This window comes from Vulpes vulpes, chromosome 2 (assembly GCF_048418805.1).
Source record: "Vulpes vulpes isolate BD-2025 chromosome 2, VulVul3, whole genome shotgun sequence".
In the NCBI taxonomy this organism is placed as follows: domain Eukaryota; kingdom Metazoa; phylum Chordata; class Mammalia; order Carnivora; family Canidae; genus Vulpes; species Vulpes vulpes.
The window spans coordinates 10,183,628-10,203,215 of record NC_132781.1 but is presented as its reverse complement, the minus strand read 5'-3'; the positions used below and the strand labels follow the sequence as shown (position 1 = coordinate 10,203,215).

The window sequence follows — 19,588 nt, the reverse complement described above, 5'->3', positions numbered from 1 at the left end:
TATCTGTGGGACCGTATCTGTGGGGCCGTACATTGCAGTGACTTTGATGGCATCCTCAGGAAACGACCCACCATCCTGACCCTGCCTTGCCTCTCACTCTTGCCACATCTATATCGGAACTCCATGTCATGATGAAGAAATTGCAGCCTTTTTTCTGTCTTTGTCATTAGTTAACCACCTGGCAGTTTTTCAAAATAGTTTGAAACTGGTACAGAAGAGGGACTGCAGATTCAACATTTCCTTGGGCACATGATATTCTACAATCTTGTCAGTGCAGTGCTCAAATTCCCATTTTTAATAAAAGAGGGAATTTTACTGCTAACGAAATAGCCACCATCAGTTTCTGGAGAGCAAGGAGAGCAACATGCACAAAAAAATATATATATAGAAGTAGAAACATTGCAAATGTTTTCTCATAAGGGAATGGACGATGACAAGGTGATTATGAAGCACGGAGGCACTTTGAAAACCCGGTTTTAATCCTAAGAAACACCAATGTTACACACAGAATGTCCAGTCAGCCAGCAAGGCTCATCCTCCATTATTTAATGGCAAAAAAGGGGAAAAGTGCTCAGATTAACACAACGCACGTAACAAGAGGTTAATAAAAATTTTGTCTAGTCATTTTGGCAAAAGAGCATCCGTCACATGATTTGCTCATTGAGTAATAATCTGAGATGTGGTTAAGACTCAATATGACTAGTTTGGTTACAATCTGGCATTTAGCTTAAAAAAATATCATCTTTTAGAAAATTTATCATTTGCAGGGTTGGAGAACGAAAGAATGGATAAAGTGTATGCACCTGAACAGAATCTGAAGGCTTATTGATGAATTGAAATTGAATGACAGGCATAAATAGAAATGGATCATCAATTCAACATGATGGCCTGTGGTGGGGACACAGGGCCTGGTGGGGTTCGGGCAGGATTCTCACAGCCGTGACTGGTATCCCTGAAACTATAACACTATTCAGAAATGAACTTTCCACATTCTCAAATGTGCTCACTTACAGCTTGCATTAGTTGAAAATTCATTCTCCAATTAGCCTACTGGGGAAGGTGGTTTTGTTTTTTTTTGTTTTTGTTTTTTTTTAAACGGCTTGTTTACAAAAAAAACCTTAAAAAAATAAAATAAAATAAAATGGCTTGTTTATAACAGTTGTTGGCACTGCTGGAATTCACACCACGTGCCATTTCAAATAAAAACCTTTCTTTTTTCTTTTGGCAGCAGAAAAGAGCAGAGTCACACAGTAGCTCTTGATTTATGAACCATGTTTTCTTATCCTCAGGCTCCCAGTCTGTGCCGTTCCCTTTAAGGAACCAGGCTGGAAGCTTTTAACAAGGGAACAATTCTCTCTCTAAATCTACTTTTTAATTTGAAATCCTCTGGGCCTTGGATTAATAATCGGTCCCATTCTCATGCCTCCAGCGATCAGGTGAGAGAATGAAGACCCAGAGACCTCGAGCAGCTTCTTGTGTTTTGTCAAGTGTTGTTCGATGACAAATCAGACAGGGACCTCCAAGAAATGGTATATGTCGTGGGCAAAAGTTGTGGGAACATTTTACATTCAGTGTTCCGGTAAGCATTTTGTCAGCCCTGGGTCGCGTCCTGAAATTACACAACCGTCCCCCTACCCCCCCCCCCAAAAAAACCCGGTTGAGGATGAAGGAGGGGATGGAACTGCTCAAAGCAGACCTGGAGGATGAGCCAGCAGAGAGGCCGGGTGGGCGTATGGATGGACAGAGAGAAACTCCTACATGCCTTACAGGATTTTTTGGCTGAAAGCAGAGTTCATCCTTGCAGTGGTCCACCAAACAAAGTGTTTATTGTCAAGTGGGCCTGATCCCTGGAGAAGAAGAAAAATGATTCCTATTTGACTGGAAGGAAATTAACTCTTTCTTCCCTTTTTCGGGGAAGGTGTTGGATAAGTGCTTTGTGATTGATTTCCTCCGGCCAGTTTCAGGGGAGGTGGGTCTCAATGTCAGCAACCGTATTTATTCTCACTGCAGTGTCTATGCAGCCGTGGCTGGATTCTCTAATGGGAAGTCTTTTTTTCTCCCCCTCGTCCCCTCTTCCCCCATCTAGCACAGGCAGGTTCTGTGGAAAGCATATTCTAAAAATGATCAAAGCATTTTAAATTGGGCTGCAATGAGTTGTTTTTTATTTTTGGGGGTTTTTTTTTGTTTGTTTGTTTGTTGCATAGAAGTACCTAAGGACCACTTTTAACATCGAATATTGAAAACTTACTTTCAGACTTGAGCTGGGAAAAACCACTGGCCTATTCCCTGGATGATAAAAAGCAATAAGAACTCTATGTTCTACCTTGATCTTTTAAAGATTGAATTTGGAGAGGGGAAAAAATGATTTTGCCTACGGATGGCTGTGAAAGCATCAGGGATACGCTGCAGAGCTGGAGAGAAGGGTCCAATTGTAGTATGCTCCCTTTAAGAGGGAAACAAGATTAGAACTTTGGCAAATTTTCGGCTTCTATTCAGAGGGAAAGAGAAGAGATGGCAGTGTCCAAAAAAAAAAAAAAAAAAAAAAAAAGAAAAGAAAAAAAGAAAGAAAAAGGATGCATGTCATGAGACAAAAGCAAAAGCAATCTTATACCTTATTGAAAGCTTACCTGGGCGTGGTTTTAACTCCTCTGGGGTTAAGAACATTTTTTTTTTTTTTTCCCTCTTAAAACTAAAGGAGCTAGGGGAAAGGACTTGAATCTGAAATAGTGTCGCAGTCGGTTCTGCTCTGTCCTGGGAAGTACAACAGGAAGAGGAACCTCCAGGGAAGAGAGAGAGGCATCAGGCGCCGAAGGGGAGGGTCTGCGGCAACCAGGATGTAAGTTAACAAGTAGCATGAAGGTAGCGACGCTTCGTAGAATCCTTGTTAGAAAAACCCTCTGACTTCAACAGTTAGAAGCCTTATTACCCAGCTAGACAAATATCTGAATTCTGTTTTGCCGTTTTACGTTATAGATTGCTTTGTGTTCTAGGAGCCCTCATGCCAGAAGAGTCTATAAAAATACGACTTTTGTTTATGTCAGGTCAGAAAAGGTAGTGAGGCTCCATTTAGGATAATCATAGTGTTTACCCAAGCCTTTTGCATATATAAAAATGTTATTTCCTCTAATTGCATATTTTGCTCCTATAATGACTGAGTTGAATTCTAAACTGAAATGAGTAATCAATACTGAATGTCTCTGTCGTTCAAATGAGGTCTTCGCCATTTCAGATGGCATGAAATTGCTTCAAATTTGGCAAATTGCTCTAAGGATGGAAATCAAAAGGGAAAGCTGAAGCCTATTTAATTTTCTTTTCTTTTCTTTTTTCTTTTTCTTTTTTCCAGGTTTTAACTGAAAACTTAAAGCAACAAATAGTGACAGAACTATTACTATTGCAAAATCCACCCGGGTGCCTGGAGGCCAGAGGAAAGAATGAGCTATTACGGCAGCAGCTATCCGATCGTGAATGTGGACCCCAAATACCCGGGCTACCCCCCAGAGCACATCATAGCGGAGAAGAGAAGAGCCAGGAGACGTCTGCTCCACAAAGATGGTAGCTGCAATGTGTACTTCAAGCACATTTTTGGAGAATGGGGGAGCTACGTGGTGGACATTTTCACTACTCTTGTAGACACCAAGTGGCGCCATATGTTTGTGATTTTCTCTTTATCTTATATTCTCTCCTGGTTGATATTTGGCTCTATCTTTTGGCTAATTGCCTTTCATCATGGTGATCTGTTAAATGATCCGGACATCACGCCTTGTGTTGACAATGTCCATTCCTTCACGGGGGCGTTCTTATTCTCCCTTGAGACCCAGACCACCATAGGTTATGGTTACCGCTGTGTCACCGAAGAATGCTCCATGGCAGTGCTCATGGTGATCCTTCAGTCCATCCTGAGCTGCATCATAAACACCTTCATCATTGGAGCTGCCTTGGCTAAAATGGCAACTGCTCGAAAGAGAGCCCAAACCATTCGGTTTAGCTATTTTGCACTCATAGGCATGAGAGATGGGAAGCTTTGCCTCATGTGGCGCATTGGTGATTTCCGACCCAACCATGTGGTGGAAGGCACAGTGAGAGCCCAACTTCTCCGCTACACAGAAGACAGTGAAGGGCGGATGACAATGGCATTTAAGGACCTCAAGTTGGTCAATGACCAGATCATCCTTGTCACACCAGTAACTATCGTTCATGAGATTGACCACGAGAGCCCTCTGTATGCCCTTGACCGAAAAGCAGTGGCCAAAGACAACTTTGAGATTTTGGTGACATTCATCTATACTGGTGATTCCACGGGGACTTCCCACCAGTCCAGAAGTTCCTATGTTCCCCGAGAAATTCTCTGGGGCCATAGGTTTAATGACGTCCTGGAAGTTAAGAGAAAGTATTACAAAGTGAACTGCTTACAGTTTGAGGGGAGCGTTGAAGTTTATGCTCCCTTTTGCAGTGCCAAGCAACTGGACTGGAAAGACCAGCAGCTCCACAACGTGGAAAAAGCCCCCCCAGTCCGAGGATCTGACACATCGGACACCACGGCCAGAAGAGGGTCGTTCAGTGCGGTTGCCATTGTCAGCAGTTGTGAAAACCCTGAGGAGACCCCCACGTCTGCCACGGATGAGTGTAAGGAAGCCCCTTATCAGAAAGCTGTCTTGACTTTAAATAGAATCTCCGTTGAATCCCAAATGTAGTTCAAGTTGTGATGACAGGGGCTACCACTCCATCATGTTACCCTTCACCCTAAGGCAAGTAGTCATAAAAGTCATTCCTTTTAAGGAATGTTACAGCTATGTTCGATGGTGACAAAGGATAAGAAGAACAGGTGAAATCTGGTAAAATTTTTAAAGATTATCTAAAAATTACATAGTATCCAATTGTTTAAGCTTTTTTTTTTTTTTTTGCCAGCAAATTTTGTATTAAGGATGCTATTAAGAGCCCAAGTAATTTGAATTTCATCTCTTTTTATTATATCACACACTTGGATCTCCAATTGGAAGCGTCATATGCAGTAACAGAGAATAAAGGTAGGATACTGGAATACGTAAAAATAGGAAGACAGGCCGCCAGCATGGTTAACGGATTTTTAAATGTATCAACGCTGAGGGTAGCGTCCTAGAAAAACATCATGTCATCTAACCAAGATATGCCAGATAGGCATCCAGCAGATTGTAACATTGAGATATTTAACTGAAGTCACCTGGCAGGTTCGATGTTCGCCCCTCACGGTGTCTTGGTATCAGCCTTAAAAGGCCGTGGCTGTAAAAAGTGGACACCTGCCACTTGCGCAGGTAATGATGGATGAGTGCTAGAAGTTGTGATGTTTTGTTTAGTTTTTTCCTGAGCCGAAAGGCAGAAGAAAAGTTGACATTATTCAGAATAATATTTCTCTCCTAAATGCCCTGGTTGACCGCAGCAGATGGCTTTCTAGGGAAGAGCAGAAATAAGGCAACAATGACATTTCTAATTTCTCCGGCAAGGGGGCTTCCTATATGCCCACCTCCCATCTTTTCCAAAGACAACACGAAGAAATAGGATCACAGAGATAGAATGAGGGAATAGATGGCAGTGGTAAACATTCTCAGACCATTGGAGAGAAAACCTGAGCTGTGTCCTGAAAGACGGCAGCTGTTGCTGGCTATTTTTTTGTTTTTTATTTTTTATTTTTTATTTTTTATTGAGGAGGGGAGAGTAATGAGGGAAACAGCAAAGGGAAGGCATTTATTTGTGCCCAGAAGCAGTTGTGTATGTTTCCTGTCTTGGTCACTTTACAAGACATCAATGACTTGAATTCTAGATTTTAAGAAACTATCCCATTGACCTTGGAACAATCATTCAAATGGCAGATTCTGCGAAATATAGTTAAGGGGATTCTTATGCACATTTGTTAAACGGATAAGCTAAGTGTTATGGAATTGCTTGAGTTTTAGGGGATATATTTGTATGTTCTATTTCTGTGTTAAAAGATGTTAATCGTGATGACTTTAAGCCAGATCCCCTATGAGTAAAGGCACTTTAAGCTTTATAAATTGAACAGTTATTAGCTTCATTCAGAATTATATGTTTCCTTACTTTTTAGTTTCATTCAGAATTATATGTTTCTATACCCATTTTTTTTTTTTACATTGTTGCTGAGCTGGCAATAAGTATACACCGCAGTTTTTCCTTTGTTTATTTTATTTAAATATATGTACATACAAATCGTTTTTTGCTGTTTCTGGAAAGGCTCCCCCCACCCCTCTCCATTTAAATGAAAGCACACAAGCAAATTGAACTGAATCATAGAGTCTGCGATTACCAAAGTAGAATATGTAGGTACGTGAAGGGTTTTTCTTTTTTCTTCTTTCTTTTCTTTTTTCCATCCTCCCTCCCTTCCCCCCTCCCTTTCTCTCTTTTTTTCTTTTGACTATGAGCAACGAAGTTACTTTTTAAAAAATGCACGTGTGCAAATCTTTTATTCCTGTCGTTTTATGGGTAAGAGATTTGTTCAGGTCCCAGGCTGTAAAACTGTCCCGAAGCTTAATGTCAGAGATCTAAAGAATGCATTTATTTTTTTTTCCTGTCTTGCTTCAGAAATGTAAAACCCATTTTTAAAATTACACATGCGTTGTAGATTTGGATTCTGTAACAGCAATTACTCAGCTAAATTAGAGTACCACGGTCTACCAAGTAGAAATCCGCCACCAGTACAACAGACCTTCATGCCTTTCCCCTGACTTTCTAAGTTTGTTTCACACACATCTAGGTTCATTTGACTTTGCTTTGCTTCCTGGACTCTGCTAATCCATAATTCTGGTTTTGTTAGTATCAGAATAGAAGCGTCAATATCCAATAAAGACACTTCACTGTGCTATGTGCTTCCACCATCAAATCCTCTGACCCGGAGTAGAATGTAAAACCCGAGTTCCCACGTGTAACTCGTAACTCTGATTTTCTGTTTAGATTTATAACACACTTTGACACCTCGATGAGTTATTGATAATAAAGATCTTAAAGTGATGCAGAGATTGTGTGCATTGGCCTCTATCTCAGATTAGCGTAAGCCGTCGATGTGGTCAGCATTGGGTACAGGGCAGCAAAAAATGAGACTGCTGCCTCACAGGATTAGAACGTAGGCAGAATTACAAAGCATTTTTATGAGTCTTTAGCAGCTTGCAGAACAGCTATATCTGAATTAACAGTTGTGTTTCTGTGAGCTCTGCAAGAAGCCTCCACGCAACACGGCATTTCTGGTTTCGAACGCTCTGTCCATGATGAGAAGTAGGCCGAGTATTTATTTTCTTATGGCAGCTATTTCTCTTTCTGCAGATGAAATTATTCAGTGGACTTAATTAGGTAGGGAAACGCATTGTGGCATCAAGGTATTCTCTTCTGTGTGCTCCACCTGTGACTGGGCCCTCAAAGAGGGAGGGAGCACCAGGAGAGAGAAGGAAATGCTTCCACTAGTTCATCAAGCACTCTTGGGTGCTTTGCACACACACACAGAGTCCCCACAGCAAAACAGTAGGGTGGATGCTTTTAATTTCCATATCATCGAATATCTCGTGCTTTGCATCATCCTAAATAACCGATTCCCAATTGGGACAATGATGTGCAAGACCAAAGTAAATAAATAAATAAATAAATAAATAAATAAATAAATAACAATGAAGCTTCTCAGGTAGGGGTGGCAGGTGGGGTGGGGGGACACTTTAGTGGCATGGGTCTGGCCCACGAGATGACAGCAGAGCTCTCTGGCTGTGACCTTTAAGAAAGCTCTCTCACTGGGTCTGAGTCAGCTGGCATACGCCCCTTGACTCCCTGCATCCAACCTTCCTCCCTAGATCTCAAACTCTCTGTAGCTGCAAGTCCTGCAACCATCCAGAGAGAGAAGGAATCAAGGACACCCCTTACAAGGGACGTCAGAGAAGTAGGAAAAAGGACAGCCCTGGATGGCCTATCTCCGGACTTCTTCTGCATGAGTGAAAATAAATGATTTGTCAACTGAACAGCACGCGGGAAACACAGTCCAGTAAGGAAACAGGGATGTGCTGATGAGTCCAGCTCGTACTTGTACTTGACATTTGATGGAGTAGGTCTCTGTGGAAAGCACATATTTTCTGGGGACTTGAGGAAATGCCACAGTTTTGTAAAACAAACACAAGAGACTTACTTTGGGCCTGGAAATCCCTGTGAGGCACTGTGGCTGAGTGACCTTGATAAGAAAAATGGACCAGGACTGCTGTGGGGCTGCCTTGTATCTCCTTCCTCCCCCTCTCCTGGAATCACATCAATAGGACTTTCACTAGGACGAGCGGCTGAAACCCATGGAGACTCAGACTCAGGCAAGCCTGCACTGCCCAGCTTGGGAAAAAAGCAAAACTCTGCTAATACTCAGCTCAGATCCCCAGGGAGACCAAACTGCATCAATTTATTCAAGTGGACTCTAAAGACACCAAGAAATCTAGATCCTTGCTTTAGATATTTGTATTGAACTACTTCTGAGTTGGCCAGGATACGTGTGAAGTACATTCTCTGGGCCTAAATAATGAGGCACTAAATTCTACTGGGTTTAAATTATTCTGTGAGTTCCATCCATGACAAACACTGATTCTTCTGTTTTGAGTGTTCTGTAAGCATGTGTATAAGCCCTTCTGTTTGTTTTCTGTTTTTGTTTTTGTTTTTATTTTATTTGTTGTTGTTGTTGTTTTTATTTTTTAAGGTAAGCATCACCTGTGGACTCCCAGAAACCACCCCTATACACCCTTGGTACCTATAAATCACAGAGCCCTCCCTCAATTCTAAATTTGGCGTGGCCTCCCTGTCTCTCTCACTTTCATTTTTAAATAAGCAGTGTGACCTACATTCTGAAAAAAAAAAAGAAAAAAGAAAAAAAAAAAAAAACTTTGGGCACCACATACAGAATGCGAGGAGGGATGATGACACACACACACAAAACAGACAGGGAGGTGCTTGGCAAATTCTCGGCAGAAGTTCTCTGGGATATGAGGTCTTTGCAAATGAAAGCTGGTAACTGAGACTCCGTTCAGATGAATCTGTGGGCAAGAGAGAGCAAGCAAGGCCTCCATTTTCCTGAAAAGGCAAAATCCAAGTGTTGCCTGGAACTATCATTGGTCTGTCTTGCTTTGGAGCTTTTCTTGAGTGGAAAAAAAAAAAAAAACCCTTAGGATCAGCAGAATTGTAAGTTCTTGCATAGAGCCTACTTTTCTAAAACAACTTAACACAATCTTCCTATGACTGTGTGGCTGGGTTATGACATTTGGCTGAGGGCAAGCAGCATCCATCCCACCAGGTCATCCCTGTGTTCCTTTCCCTGGGAGCGGCCACGCCTGTGGTTTGGGATCTTTTGTACAGAGTCAGGATATTTAAGTAGACATGGCTGGACGCTCTGAAGTTCAATAGATTCTTAGTTGCTGAATACCTAGCAAGGGGAAAAAAAAAAATCTTTAAATAAACTACTGCCTTTTGCTGTTTGGTCTCATTGATTTATGCTATTTTATAAATACCGCACAAAGTAAAAGAATACTCTATCTAGAGGCTATCTGTCATCCCAAGAAAAAAGCAGCTGGACTGAGATGAAGGGTCCTCTAAATTAAAAAGGCAACCTGATCTGGCCCTTGATGCAAACTTTGGAGCCTCTGCAGGCTGCAGAGAAACAGGTTAATCACTTAAAGTTTTCAGCAAGCCCAGTGGATGAAAACCCAAACAGACGAAGTCTTGCTAAGTTACAAGGCCAAGGGACGCTTTGTCTCTATGCTATCATTTGCCACCAGGGCCTATAAAACATCCTTAATCACTATCTAAGTAACTTAAACTTGAGACAGAAAGAGCCCCAAGAGGTTTCAACCCTGTGAAAACTCCTTTACAGAAAGTTATCACAAGTTCCACATCAAATACTTCAGTCACATGCACTGTGGGTAAAGGCTCTTTGTTTGAATTAGAAGCACACATTGGAGATCGATTATTTATTCTGGGACTTGATGATCCCATCTGATACCAGCTTGCGTGGGGAAGGGAGGCCAGCAGCAGGGGACAGGTTAAGGACAGAGCTAGCCTCTGCCAGCTGCCAGTTCCAGAACCAAAGACTTTGCGGACATCAGAGAGGTAGGTATCAGTTCATTTAACTCAGATTCTATTTTACCTATGAGGAAACCTCCAACATTTCAAAATTTTTATTGATTTCATTTTTTTTTAAAAAAAAGATTTTATTTATTCATGAGAGACACAGAGGGAGAGAGGCAGAGATGTAGGCAGAGGGAGAAGGAGCCTCCCTGCGGGGAGCCTGAGGCGGGACTCGATCCCAGGGCCCCCGGATCACGACCTGAGCCAAAGGCAGATGCTCAACCACTGAGCCACCTGGGCATGGGAAATCTCCAACTTTTGAGAGGTTACGTGCCCACAGAGACACAGCCGTGGAGAGGAGGCCGAGGAAGAAAACCTAACTGTGGATGCCCAGGGCTCTTTTGAGCAGGCGATGAGCACTTCTGACCCTGTTTTCATTCTGTTATCATGAGATGGGAAAAACGATCATTTCAAGGCCCTTTGTCAAATAGAAGCCCATTCATTATTCTCTAGAAGTGCTTCTTCTGAACTGAACTGTTAATTGGTCATTGATTATTTAGACTGGAGAGTGAGCAAGGGAAAAAAAAAATGTGGGAAACAGCACAGTAAGAGCCACGATGAGTGAGAATAATCTTCTCCAAGATGCAAACAAAAATGATTGTATTAAAAAGGCTCCCCCCCCCAACCCCGCCTTTTCAGGGCAATGCTAATGCACAGTGGGGCATACCCCTGGGCACTAATCCGCTGTCACCAGTGTCACCAGGCCTTTTGCCTTGGAAGCAAGAACATTTAGTTTGCTAGCAGGGTGTTGTTTAGAGAATAAACACAATGTGGAGTGGGATCCTTCATCCATTAAATGGACACTGTGGTTTTTGAGGCAGGACCTACAAGGAAAGGGGGTTACCCTGAGAGAGTTTCATAGATCTGGGGTGACAGCAGTTGCTCATCTTACCAACTGTGCTACTTGGAGCAAGCTTGGTAGCATTTTTTATTTTTATTTTTTTTCTTGGAATTTATTCATTTGAAAGAGAGAGAGAGAGAGAGAGCACGAGTGGGGGTGGGGGGGAGAAGGAGAAGCAGACTCCCCACCGAGCAGGGAGCCTGACATGGGCCTCAATCCCAGGACCCTGAGATCATGACCTGAGCCAAAGGCAGATGCTTAATGGCCTGAGCCACCCAGGAACCCCACATTTCTGATTCTCAGTTCCCCTACCCTAGAGTGTTTCTTGCCACATTCAGCTGTCATGAAGAGTGCAGGCTTAAGAACCAGACTGCCTCGGTTTAGGCAAAATTTCCACTATTTTCTTGCTGTGTGACTGTGGGCAATTTACTTCAGCTCTCTGGGCCCCAGTTTTCTCAGCTATGGAGCCAGGAAAACAAGAGAACCCACCTCCCTGTTGCTGCAAGGATTAAGTGCACTAACATTTGTAAAATGCTCACAACAGTACCTGGCACATCACGAGTGCTAATAAAGTGCAGGCTGCCTTGGTCAGCGGCAAACTCTTCATCTCTTACAGTGTTTTGTCGATGAATTCACATTCTTTGGCACTTGATGTTGACTTAAGCCCCCTCTTCCCCCCCACAAAAAAGAAGAAAAAAGAAACAAAAGAAATTAAAAGGAACATTTGGTAGAAGGGATGGAAGTTCTTCCCATCCAAATGTAAACGATTTGTGTACTATTTTGCCCCAACCACTTTGGATTATGTAAACCACACTTCCTCTCCATTGTGTGAGGCATTCAGGATTCAGTAAAATGGTGTTTTGAGAATAAAAATACAGCTCTACCCCTATACACAGAAGGCTTCGTGAGTAGTATCAAACCAAGGAAAAAATCAGACTGCAGATCATACAGGAGGCTCTCCTGTGGAAACTGCCAACTGGGCTTTTTTTTTTTTATTTTTTTTTAATTTTTTTTTTCCCAACTGGGCTTTGTATGCAAGCAGCTTTAGAAACTATTGAACCAAAAAAAGAAAAGAAAAGAAGAGAAAAGAAAAAAGAAACTATTGAACCACTCTATGTCATAATATCATGCATTGTATTCAAACTTCTCAACTTGTTCCAGCAAATTAAAGGGCTTCTGGGAGTAGCAGGCTCATTATCCAAAAATGACCCATCCCAACCCAGTCGAGCTGTCACTAACTGAACCTGGAAACCCTGGTTGGCCTAAGATGCGTGGGCCCCGTGGGTCTGCGGAGCGCCCAGAAGACTGGGAACCACCTTCATGTGCCAGAAGAGAAGTGTGTCAAACTCATCTGGGATGAAGGAAAAATGATCCTTTTTCTCTAATGAACGACGGACGGTAGTAGGATGATTGCGGACTTGAAATCAGACAGGAGTAGGTTCAAATTCCAGCCGTGCCCCTTGCCAGCCATGTGAACAAGGCAATTTTCTAGTCGTCACTGAGTTCGATCCTGCATGAGTATAAATGCAGATAATAGTCTCAATCTTGAGGGCCAACCATGAAGTGTGTACCAGGATGCTCACAGGCACACACACGCATGCACCTACATATGTATGTATTTTAAGGCAAATACCTATCAGGTACATGGGATCTGCTCAATAAAACTAATATTCCCTGTTTTCCTTCAAAAAATCAGTAATAGTAGATCCTTCCTTCCTTCCTTCCTTCCTTCCTTCCTTCCTTCCTTCCTTCCTTCTTTCCTTCCTTCCTTCCTCCCTCCCTCCCTCCCTCCCTCCCTCCCTCTTTCTTTCTTTCTTTCTTTCTTTCTTTCTTTCTTTCTTTCTTTCTTTCTTTCTTTCTCTTTCTTTTTTCTTTCTTTCGTTTTCCAGAGACAGGGAGTGGAGAGGGGTATATATAGAGAGAGAATCTTAAGCAGGCTCCACACCTAGCATGGAGCCTGATGTGAGGCTCGATCTCACGACCTTGAGATGGTGACCTGAGCAGAAATCAAGAGTTGGAAGTTGAACCCACTGAGCCACCCAGGCACTCCAATGGTAGCATTTTTCAAAGAGATTTGAAAACAAAAACATTAACAGCTGTGGGATAATCATGTATTATCACAGTTTTTTTTTTTCTAATTAGCCAGGTTTTCATCTTGATGTCTAAAGTCAACTTTCTAGACGTTATTCTCTTCCTGCTCCCAGGAGTACTTGATTTTAATGCCAGCCCTGCCACAAATTAGCTGTGCCGTTTCAGGGAATTACTCAACCTCCCTGGTCCACTGTTTCTGAGCATTATGGCAGGGATGTTGCTTTATGTTACTCCATGATTCCTTGTAACCTCAAAATGTGATGATTTTCTCTTCCTCTACTTCTCACCCTGATTCTTTTTTATTTCTTGTTGGCTGTTTATGCTTTTTTTTTTATATTAGTGTACCTAATTCACTGCAGTCTTCCCTATTCTCATGATTACTGTACTAACTGAATTTTATAAGAAAGATCTATTTCATGTTATTTTCTGTTTCTTTAAAATTCTTATTTTGGTAGGGGCAGAGGAAGAGGGAGAGAGAGAATCTCAAGTGGGCTCCATGCTGGGCATGGAGCCCGACTCTGGGCTTGATCTCACAACCCTGAGATCTCACAACCCTGAGATCGTGACCTGAGCCGAAATCAAGAGTCAGACACTTAACAGACTGGGCCACCCAGGCTCCCCAATAAAATTCTTCTTTAATGTGTAACTGTGATGTGCCTTTTTTTTTACTTACTGTGATAATATATGGTCAATTCAGCTACGATAATATTTGTTGAACTTAGTTCTCAGGTCTGATATTACTTTTTCTGAAATAGGATCTAATGTAAATAGCAAAATTTGAGGAATTTAAAAATGATACAAGTCTGATTGTTTTTTAAAAAAAGATAAAATATTACTTCATATTTACAATGGCAGGAAGCAAATAGTGACATGAAAAATGTGGTAACTAAAGTAGAGCATTAGAATTCTCATGAGGGCCACCTAAATTTATGACGAACTCACAAAGGGCATCAAATATGCTACTAAAATTTGTGAAATGCCAGAACACTTGATCTATGGAAGCTGAGGAAAAAATTTTCAGTGAAGGATGCTACTAACCCTTTGTATTACTACTAAGAGTTGCTTCTTCAGATCGGTGATTTACGTAGTGAAAAACTAAACAACTGTATCTGGTCGGCCTGTGTTATGTTCCCAGTTGGGCAAAAGTGGCCGCTCTTTTTTATCCTCCCAATAACTATAACTGTCTATGATTTGCACCTTGTTTCCTATACACTAGTGGTCTGTGATTACCCCAACCATGAGAAGAGATGGTCTATTCTTAGTATCAAACAATCATAAAATTAAGTGGGCGGCACATTGGAATCTCCTGGGTGTTCTTCCCAATATCATGTCTGGTGTAGGACCAGAGAAAGCATAAATTCCAAATAATAAACCTGAATTTTGTATTTTTATATTACAGATTAATTTTAAAATAGTCACAGAATGACTAAAACTAAATTGAGAACGTCATATACATCAAACAATATAAAATTTGGTTTATCCTTCTCCAGACATGTAACTTATTATTTAAGTCATTACTCTTTGCCTTAAAATTTTGGATAATTATTAAACGAAGGATCTACACACCTACTTGTCCTCCCTGGATTTGGGGGTTGGGAATAAGCAAAATATTGATGATTTTGCAGGCAGATGGAGGATGATAAAAAAAATAAATAAAAGCACTTTATCTTTTCACCGAAGGCTAAGATGATATGTTGGTCTTCTGAAATATCGTACTGATAATAAGACACAGTATTAATAATAACAATTATGTAAAAGCCTCTGGTAATTGCAATTCTATTAGGATGTTGAATATTCTTGGTCACCATTGTGCCACCTTGTGGTCACAAGAGAACACATGTTTTTTTCCATGAAGTAAATCGATTTTTTATTCTCTCCCCCCTACTATGGGAGGATATTTGGAAGAATAAGTTGGGAAGCACATTGCCAACAAGGACCGTAAATAAAATACAATGGGCACCACTCACATTAGAAACTAGCATACACTGAAAAGCAACAAATGGTATTGGTGTAGGTATGGATTCCATGTACTAGATTTTCCCTCTGCTACCTCAATGTGAATTATATATTTAGAGGATGAGGGGTCAGTTAAGCATCTGCCTTTGGCTCAGGTCATAATCCCCAGGGTCTGGGGGATTGAGCCCTCCGTGGGGTTCCTTGCTCAGTGGGGAGCCTAGTTCTCCCTCTCCTTCTGTTCCTCCCCAGCTCACTCACTCGCCTGCTCTCTCTCTTTTGGTCTCTCTCACCTGTGCTCTATCTCTCTCTAATGAATAAATAAAATCTTTAGAAAAAAGAAGATGGGGGGCGCCTGGGTGCCTCAGTGGTTGAACAGACATCTGCCTTTGGCTCAAGGCGTGATCCCGGAGTTGCCCTAGGGGTGGAGTCCCCCATCAGGTTCCCCACAGGGAGCCTGCTTCTCCCTCTGCCTATGTCTCTGCCTCTCTCTGTGTGTCTCTCATGAATAAATGAGTAAAATCTTTTTTTTTTTTTTTTAATGAAGTTGAAGTTCATGTAGGTTGCCATTCTTGATTTGCAAACATAGACATGGAAATCTGGATCATGACCATTGAGAATCTAATTATTAATCCAGCAATCTCTTTATAGTAAAAGAAAGCAGTCAAAATTTAGGTATCAATCACCAATACTAGATTAGAATAACCACTTTAATGCATATATAGGAACAGTTTAAAAAATACAATTTTTATAGTGAGTAAAGATTTGCTTTGTAAATATATTACAACTTCGTAAGTTTTACGCTTTTCAAAGAATTGTGATATTTGTTTAAATGATTTTTTTTTTTTTTTTTTTTGATTTCTAAATCCCACTAGGTAGGCCAGCATCCAGATGTGAAGAACAGAGAAAGACAGGATTGGCCACCATCCCACAGAGTACTTGTCTACTAGGGACGAAATAATATATTTTGTACCAAATTCAGAAATGTAACGGCCACTGATTTATATTCTCATTGCTTGTTTGATCAAGGCTACAGCTTTTATCAAGGATGAAACTATTAGAAAAAAATGAAGTTCCAAAAATCTCTCATTATAAGTAGTGGGTGTGTAGAGAATGAGAGAGAGAGAGAGAGAAAGAGAGAGACAGAGACAGAACCAGTTTAACAAATTCTCACAGATGCATTACTGGGCTAGCACATTGGTCTTCGTTTTCTCTTCATCTGACTCTTGGTCTCTTATATCTCTGTCTTCTTTTTACCTATCAATTTCCTATTTCAATCTCTGATTCTAATTCTCTGTATGGTAGTCTTTCCACAACTCTCTTTCTCTGTTACATTTTCTCATTTAATTTAGACTGAAATCCAGGTCTTCTGGCCTAGATTTGAGTCCCAGCTCTGTGGATTTCTAGTGGTGTGCCCTTGCACAAAGTACTCAAACTCTGCTTCCGTATCTGTTAAATAGGGGTAAAAGTACTTACCTCCCACAACTGTTGTGACAACTGAATGACTCATTGCATGCAAAAGCACGTAAGACCATACTTAGCACAGAGTACACGGCCAGTGCATGGTAGCCCATCTCTATTTTTATTGTCAGAAAAAAAAGTATCCATTCTTAATATTCAAATCCATGTCATCGTGTTCCAATACTGCCTCACTTAGAGGTATGATGTCACCGTAAATTAGAGATGTAGCTCACAGAATGCTAAAACAGAAATATCTCCCATGTACCTCTTCTCACAACTTTATCAATAAAATGCTAAATCAGGAAATGCCTCACCTAGACTCATGCAGTTATTAAGAAGAACCCAAAATGATCCCTATCTTCTATTCATACATCCTTACCCAGAGTTCATTACAATGAACAATAATCCTTATTCTAAACCATGGCTTTATTTTTTGACTCGTTTTACTTTTTCCTTCTCTCCTTGCCTCTCTTTCTTTATTCCTTATCTATCTATCATTTTTAATCTATCCCCTAGCTATTATCACCCAGTTATTATCTATCTATCTATCTATCTATCTATCTATCCATCTATCATCTATCTACCTATCTATCATTATTTATCTACCATTACTTGTCTATCATCTATCATTATCTAGTATCTATCTTTCTATCTACCTACCTATCTAGTATCTATCTATTCATCTATCATCCATCTATTATTTGCCAGGGCTAGAATTAATACAGTCAGTGAGATAAAAATCTTCCATTGCAATACCTCATTTTTCTAACACTAATTCATGTATTCATATATTAACATCTACCTCATATCTGGTCACTCATAGATATTGTGAAGGTAAAATGAACTAAACAGAAAGAAAATGATCTTTCTAGGAACTTATAGGCTAGTAGGAGAGACAAAGGTAAAATGAACGAATGACAAACAAACCAAACATAATGTAATGGCAGGCACAGTAAATTGCTGTGAAAAAAAAAAAAAAAAAAGTAAAGGAATATACTGTGCAGAGAGGGATGGGTGCCATTTTAGGTAGAGTAGTCAAAGAAGGCCTCTCAGTGGAGGTAACAATTGCCCAGAAATCTAGAAGAGAGAAAGTAAACCATGTGGCTATCTGGAGAAACAGAGTTCCAAGCCAGTGCAGAAGCCTTGAAGCAGAAACAAGTTTGAGATCTGGGGGAGAAGCAAAAACTTAAGAGTTCGGTTTTGACCACGATGCATCTCAAGTGCCTATTGGATGTACCCAAGCAGAGAAAACAGTAGGTAGGGCGTTGTGTATGTGGGTTTGGAGCTGGGGGAGGTCAGACCTGAGAATGGAAAGTTGGAAGCCCTCTCCATAGATAGGTCTATAAAAGTACAGGCTTGCAAGTGGTCGCCCAGGGAACTGAGTGGGATTGCGGGGTGGGGGTGGGGGGCAGCAGGGAGGGGCAGTAGGGGAGGAGACAGTATGATCCAAGAGCCAGGGACATTGCAGTATGGTGGGTTGAAGCTCATGAAGTCATTAAAGGGAGACAAGAAGAAGCTGCCTTGTGAGGGAGGAGAAAAGAGAGATGAGTGGTTACTTAGCCAAGTAAAAAAAGTGAGCAAATGATTGACTGTCAAATACTTCTTGGAGGTCAAATGGGAGGAAACAGAGTTGATGGGGGTGGGGGGTGGTGGTAAGAATGCCTGGGGGTGTGTGGCCAACTCAAGGGGATTCAATGGAGAATTTGGTTTGAGAAGACAGGAACGTCTTCTGAAACGTTTTGATAAAAAGGGGAGGAGATAAATGAAGTTAACAGCTGGAGAAAGGGATAGGGTCAAGGGAAGCTCCCCCCCCCCTTTTTTTAAATTTCCTTCTTTGTATTTTTCTTTCTTTTGTTAGTGGGAGGTAGTTCAGCATGTTTATGAGCAGATGGGAACGATCCCATAGAGAGGAAAAAATAGACAATGTAGGAGACAGGGGATAAATAAAGAAGAGGCCTTGAATAGATGAGAAGGGATGGCGCCCAGTCTACAAGTGGAGGGAGGGGGACACCCCAGCCCTAGCAGACACGGGAGGGAGGGCAGCATACCCAGGTGGGGATGACCATGTGGATGTGTGCAGGAACCTGAAGGGTGAAGAGGTATCCTTCTCTCCGCTGCCATTTCTCGCAGTGTGATGAGGAGCAAGGGAGTCAGCCAAGAATGAAGCGTATGTTGGAGGTTTGGGTGGAGCTGGAAATGGCTCAGGACTCCTCTCAGAGCCCAGGAGTGTGAATGGACCAGGAAAATCTAATGGGGTTGTCAGGTGTTCCCAAAGTCCCTTGGAGGCCTGTGACCATGTTTAAAGTCACATCAGCCAGGGTGGCTCTGTCATAACATTTGCCATAAAACTGAATTTACCAAGAATTTACCAATTTTTTAAAAAAAAATCCATATTAAAAAAAAATACACCCCAAAACCCTCTGTCCAACCTCAAAAACCCAGCTTTTGAAATGAGCACATCACATTTTTGCGAGTGGCACATGCACTCACACAGTTTAATCAAAGAGATAACTAAGTTTACCTGTCATGGAAACACGAATTGTGAAGATCTAGAAGGAAATGGCTGGATCACCATTTTGGTTCAGAAAGAACATCTGACCATGTAAATATACCGAAGAGGGAAAAAAAAAAAAAAAAGCCTCTGACTCAACGTGCTAGCTCTCCCTCTCTCTGTGTTTGGTCCTAGATTACAACCAACTGTCGAAAGCAAATGTGTAAAGTGTGTTGGGACTCCATCCTGGCCCATGGGTCTGTATAGTATTTCACAAGCTTTTAAGGATGTGGTATTAAAGTGTAGTAAAAGAGGCTGTGTTGAGTACTCGAGCTGCAGAACCAGAGTCTGTTTGAAGCTGAGGTTTTTCTAGAGCTGCGGCCACCTGGCTGCTATGCATTGGTGCTGGAGCTAAAGAGCAATCAACTGAGGGACACAGTTTTTAATCAAACATTTGTTTGTCTTTATGGTAGTTTGACTTTTATTTTTTTCCATCCATGGGTTTGATTTTTTTCCCCCATGTATTGCGTATGATGTCAAAACTGGTCTTTCCAGTTAAAGTCAGCCCATCCCCTTGTATGTACCCTGGATTGCTATTAATGTCTTCTCCAATGAACCTTTTCCACACTCTT

At 41.4% G+C, this 19,588-nt stretch overlaps 1 protein-coding gene and 1 long non-coding RNA gene across 7 annotated transcripts in view; one reads left to right on the top strand and one right to left on the bottom strand.

Moving 5' to 3' along the window:
- The window catches only part of KCNJ16 (potassium inwardly rectifying channel subfamily J member 16), a 57,155-nt gene extending 50,155 nt beyond the window's left edge, over window positions 1–7,000 (top strand). For 3 of the 5 annotated variants that reach the window (XM_072746730.1, XM_025999657.2, XM_072746731.1), the window contains 2 exons: window positions 2,696–2,836; window positions 3,344–7,000. In XM_072746730.1, coding sequence (XP_072602831.1) covers window positions 3,432–4,691 — 1,260 coding nt within the window. In that variant the 5' untranslated portion in view covers window positions 2,696–2,836; window positions 3,344–3,431 and the 3' untranslated portion in view covers window positions 4,692–7,000. The remainder of the gene's footprint in view (window positions 1–2,695; window positions 2,837–3,343) is intronic. The other 2 variants (XM_025999659.2, XM_025999658.2) reach the window with 1 other exon arrangement.
- Window positions 1–19,588, bottom strand: part of LOC140597697 (uncharacterized) — a 177,845-nt gene that overhangs the window by 142,075 nt on the left and 16,182 nt on the right. The window lies entirely within an intron of this gene.